The sequence below is a fragment of the Sorex araneus genome, chromosome X (genome assembly GCF_027595985.1).
Source record: "Sorex araneus isolate mSorAra2 chromosome X, mSorAra2.pri, whole genome shotgun sequence".
NCBI classification, from domain to species: Eukaryota; Metazoa; Chordata; class Mammalia; order Eulipotyphla; family Soricidae; genus Sorex; species Sorex araneus.
This window is the reverse complement of record NC_073313.1, coordinates 249,597,663-249,602,184: the sequence shown is the minus strand read 5'-3', so window position 1 is coordinate 249,602,184 and position 4,522 is coordinate 249,597,663. Positions and strand designations below refer to the sequence as shown.

General features: G+C 42.8%; 1 protein-coding gene across 1 annotated transcript; it reads left to right on the top strand.

Annotated features, from left to right (window-relative positions):
* Positions 1-671: 671 nt before the first annotated feature.
* Positions 672-1,033, top strand: TNP1 (transition protein 1). The gene is made up of 2 exons (XM_004601342.1): positions 672-810; positions 1,005-1,033. Exons 1-2 carry the CDS (start codon positions 672-674, stop codon positions 1,031-1,033), a joined length of 168 nt encoding a protein of 55 aa, XP_004601399.1.
* Positions 1,034-4,522: the final 3,489 nt, after the last annotated feature.

Sequence of the window (4,522 nt, the reverse complement as noted above, 5' to 3'; positions counted from 1 at the left end):
TGTTAATTGAACTCTTAGAGGTGGTTAAGCCGATGATTCTCAACAAAGAGTGATCCTTCCCAAGGCAGTTTGGGAACGTTTTGGTTGTCATAGCTATGAATACTCCAGCAGCATCTAATTAAAGGCAGGCCAGGCATCTTGTCAGACTTCATATGCCAAATATACAGGACAATTTTCCCAAAGCAGAGCTGAGGTTGAGACATCTTGACTTAGATTTTAAAAATTAGAAGATATTTATGCTACATTGAATTTAATTTCTTACTGTCAAGTCTATACAGAAAGAATGTGTTATCTCTAAATGCTGTGAGATTCACTTAAACATATGTGCAGAATATACACTTAACACACATTACACTTCTTACGTGCAGAAAAGATATTCTAGTGATCTTCTCTCTTCCACAGATGCTCAGTACAGAGCTGAAATTTACTCAACAATACCTCTCTCATTTAACATTAAAAAGACTTTAAAACCGAGAGTAGCCTTTAAGAGCATTTAAGGTATTGGCTTACTTTACATATATGACAAAGTGCAACAAGTCCAGTGAGGTCACAGTGGAGCCACACCCACCTGCTAAGCCACACCCCTAATAAGTCATAATGGTTTAAGGCCTTAAATACCCAGGCCCAGACCTCCCATCCTGGCAAAGCTCCCCATTTCAGCAGCAATTACAATGTCGACCAGCCGCAAATTAAAGAGCCATGGCATGAGAAAGGGCAAGAACAGAACCCCTCATAAGGGTGTCAAGAGAGGTAGCAGCAAAAGAAAGTACCGAAAGGCCAGCATGAAGAGCAGAAAACGGTGCGATGACGGTGAGTGAACAGTGGGTAAACCAGTAATCATACTAAATTGCTCTCCAAGTTTTTTTTTCTTAGTTAACTCTCTTAGCACTCTAAAATGAAAGTTGAAGCAATATTTTTTACATTTTAAATTAAATTTGTATTTAAGTAAGAATAGTGTTTTGAACCATACCTCTATGGCTAACATATTTTTCCCCCCCCCACAGCCAATCGCAACTACCGTTCTCACGTATAACTTAGCCAAGAAGGCTCTACCCTTGTGTACTTCAAACAGCACCAGGAAGAAGCAAGGGAACAGAAGAGGGGACTGCCAAAGAGACCTGAAGTTAGATCAAACCCAAAGAGCTGCTTATGTGGGCAAACCACAACGAAATGAGAAATGTATGTTGGCTGTTTCTCCCCAACATCTCAATAAAATTTAGAAAACTAAAAGTATGTTTTATATTTTAGTTTAAAAAAAATTAAAACAGGTTTTTAAGCTCCTGGGGAAGAATTAGAAAATTTTAAAATTTGACTTAGAAAGTTTCAGTAAGTTAGTTCACACCTGCCAGTGTGCCTCAACTTTGGTTATATATTTGCCTATTTCCTTTTATAAGAATTGTAGAAGAGAAAAAAACAAAATAAAAATTACAAATTGTGTACTAAAACAAAGGGCAAGAAGGAAATTTTAGTAATTTGGCTCATAATTGCCAGTGTGCCTCAATCCTGGTAATATACTCGTTTCTGTCTCTCTCCAGTAAGGAAAATGTGGAGGAGATAAAACAAGAAAAATAAAACTGTTTACAAAGTGTTTACCAAAACAAATGTTTTGGCAAGGGGATTAAAACAATAGTAAACATAGAAATACAAGCCACGAGAGGCAGATGAGTAAGAGATCAGTGCTGTGGGTAGAAGGGACACTCAAGAGGTGCTCCTAAATCATGCGTGTGACCAGTATTTGCAGACCATTAGAGGTGGGAAGATACTTGGGGAGAGGAAGCGAAGCTTTTTCTGGGAGATGAGCACAACTGGAAGCCGTTGCCCGGGAGATTCAAGTCAGGTAGGTATTTCTTTGATGTCATAAATGAACCTTAGTCAAGTGTGTCTGAGAACAGTAATAACCTCAATATTGAAGGGACTTGATTGATCATGGGCAGGGAGTAACTGTCCTTAGTTACAGCCCTCATTTTAACTTGACCTTCCAATGTCCCCTGGCAGGGAGCTGGCACCTCCTCTCAGCACCCACCCACACACAAGGGAATATTTTTTAATGAAGGCTTCCTGTTGCCTCAGAGGCACAACGAGGGTGGCACGGGGTGGAATGGGGACTCTTATTTAAACTAAGACACCCACAGAAACAAGCCACCCACTGGGGGGACACACCAGGAAAGGATATAAGTAGGAAGGAATGAGCACACCATGAGACTTAGACATGAAGTTTGACAGTCGAGGGTGTGATAAACAGGATCAGGTGGTGGTGGATCTCTGAAGGAAATTCAGATCTACAAGTATTTGAATGAAGCCACTAAATGAAGCCCGTGAATATAACTACCAGGGTTGGGCTGTCCCTGTGAACCTCTGGATCAGATTCGAGTGACGTCAATGTAAAGGGTAAGAAACATCTAGGTTATTTCTTTTGTTGAAATGAATAAAACCTTGTCCTGTCTCCTAAAACTCCGAAATTGTGTGCCTGATGCTAAAGGAAGATTTGGAGAAGGAATGCAACATCTCCTCCAGCGTCAGATACATTTCAAACTCATCTTTCAGCCAAACTTGGATTAGAATCTATTTTATTTCCCCAGTAGTTTCAAATTTTCTTTTATGAAACCTCATTATATAGTTTTTGTTTGGGATTTGTGTGTATGTATGTGTGTGTGTGTCTTTTGGGTCACACCTGGCGATACTTAAGGTTTACTCCTGGCTCTGCACTCTTGGCAGTGCTCTGGAATTTCTCTTGGCAGTGTCTGGGGACCATATGGGAAGCCAGGGATTGAACCCGGGTCAGACATGTGCAAAGCAAAGCCCTACCTGCTGTACAATCACTCCAGCCCTTCTCACTACACATTTTACCTCCTAATAGTTCTTTTGCTTCCCCCCCCCATCCTCCCGCCCCCACCGCCAGCTCTTTTTCTAACCAAATTCAAGTTATTTACAAATAACCCTCCATGTTTGCTGAGTGATGACCCAGAGCTCTGGTATGGAAATCTTTCATCCAAAATGGTTAGCTCTCACATCCTCCTATGCCCTCTTAGAGGTTCTCTCTTGGTGAAAGACCACAGATCTCCTTGGAACACAAAACCACTTTTAACATCAAGCATACTGTCATTGTTGGGTTCTCGAGAAGTAGAGACAAAGATTCGCTTGGGCATTACACATTCACATAAGGACACTACTTGTTGAAAGAAAGCAGATAGGAGTTGTCAGAGATGTTGATCCAAACCTCAGCATTCGGAAGCAAAGTTAAAGTATCCACGTAGGGCTGAAATACACCTTTCTTATCCCCACGTTAGGACGGGTTGTTCTAAAAACCATGCGGACAAGACCCATGACAATTGGGCAATGTATCTGTGTCTCACTTTCTATCACCCATATTCTTCTCAGCCTCTCTTTCCCCCCTATGCCCCATGCACAGTTCATTTTCCTAAGCCTCCTGCTGGGACAGGATGGCCTCAATGTGTCAAATGTTCTTAATACAGCTCAACCCCTTTGCACTGTGCTGGCTTTGCTGCCTCTCCCCTGCCGACTTTCTGATCACCAATAAACACGCCAACCTCTCTCAAAGGGAAAGGCCAGTCAGGGATACACTAAAACAGCATGCTAAGTGAGAAATATACTTTTCTATAGGAATTTATGACCCACAAGTCAGCTTGTATCTGTTCAGCTTTCAGAAAGTAAAAATCAAGGCTCAAACAAAGATGCTTTAATCGAAGAGACCAAAGGGTGAAATTTGTCTATCAGAGAACCAGGAGAACCAAAACTGATGGGTGCGTGGGGGGTTGGGGGGGCGGACAGAGAGGCAAGAGGGACAATGAATGAACCTCTTAAAGACTGTAAAAGATCACATCCCCCAGAGAGCACACCCCTAACATTCTTTATTCCAACTCTCCAATCTCCTGCTATTGCTCCCATGGGCTTGTCCAATAGGAGATACAGGACCCAAAGGCCAGTTCCTTGGGCACATCAAAATACAAAAAAAAAAAAAAGTTGAGGGAAAACTCTGAAAAAGCCAATGCTGAGATTTTGTTGTCTCAGACCAAAGTCCTCTCAGGGAGTGAAGTGGGATGAGATCCCAAGCTGAGTGACTTGGGGCTCTTGGATTCTCAGCTGCTCCAAAAGCTTTCTCCTGATCTTTGCAGAACTGTGTGATCCCCCAGATAAAAAGTACAGATTCGGTGTTATAGTTTAACAATCCACCTAATTAATCATTAGAAGGGCATGTGGTCAACAGCTGAGGTCCTCGGGGCAGCCAGACCCTTGCCTGGTGAGTGTGGACTTCAGCCTCTTAGGTCGCTGGAAGAAGGCAAGCGCCCGGAAAACTCTGTTTTGCCTTCAGAACATTTTCCAGGCTCACACACTGGAAGTTTTCCAACACCGATGTTGACTTAGTCCCTGCCCTCCAGGAACCTTCGTTCTGTCTCTTGCTGACAGCCTCCGTAGGTCCCGGGGGGTTCCACAATGGAAAAGAGCATCGGGCTCTCTTTCACCGTGGGGCCTTACTCGGGAAGACGTAAAGACCTCACGCTCT

Coding starts and splice junctions, on each gene's coding strand:
- TNP1 (XM_004601342.1), top strand. CDS start 672: ATGTCGACCAGCCGCAAATTAAAGAGCCATGGCATGAGAAAGGGCAAG. Junction 811..1,004: donor CAGAAAACGGTGCGATGACG/GTGAGTGAACAG, acceptor CCCCCCCCACAG/CCAATCGCAACTACCGTTCT.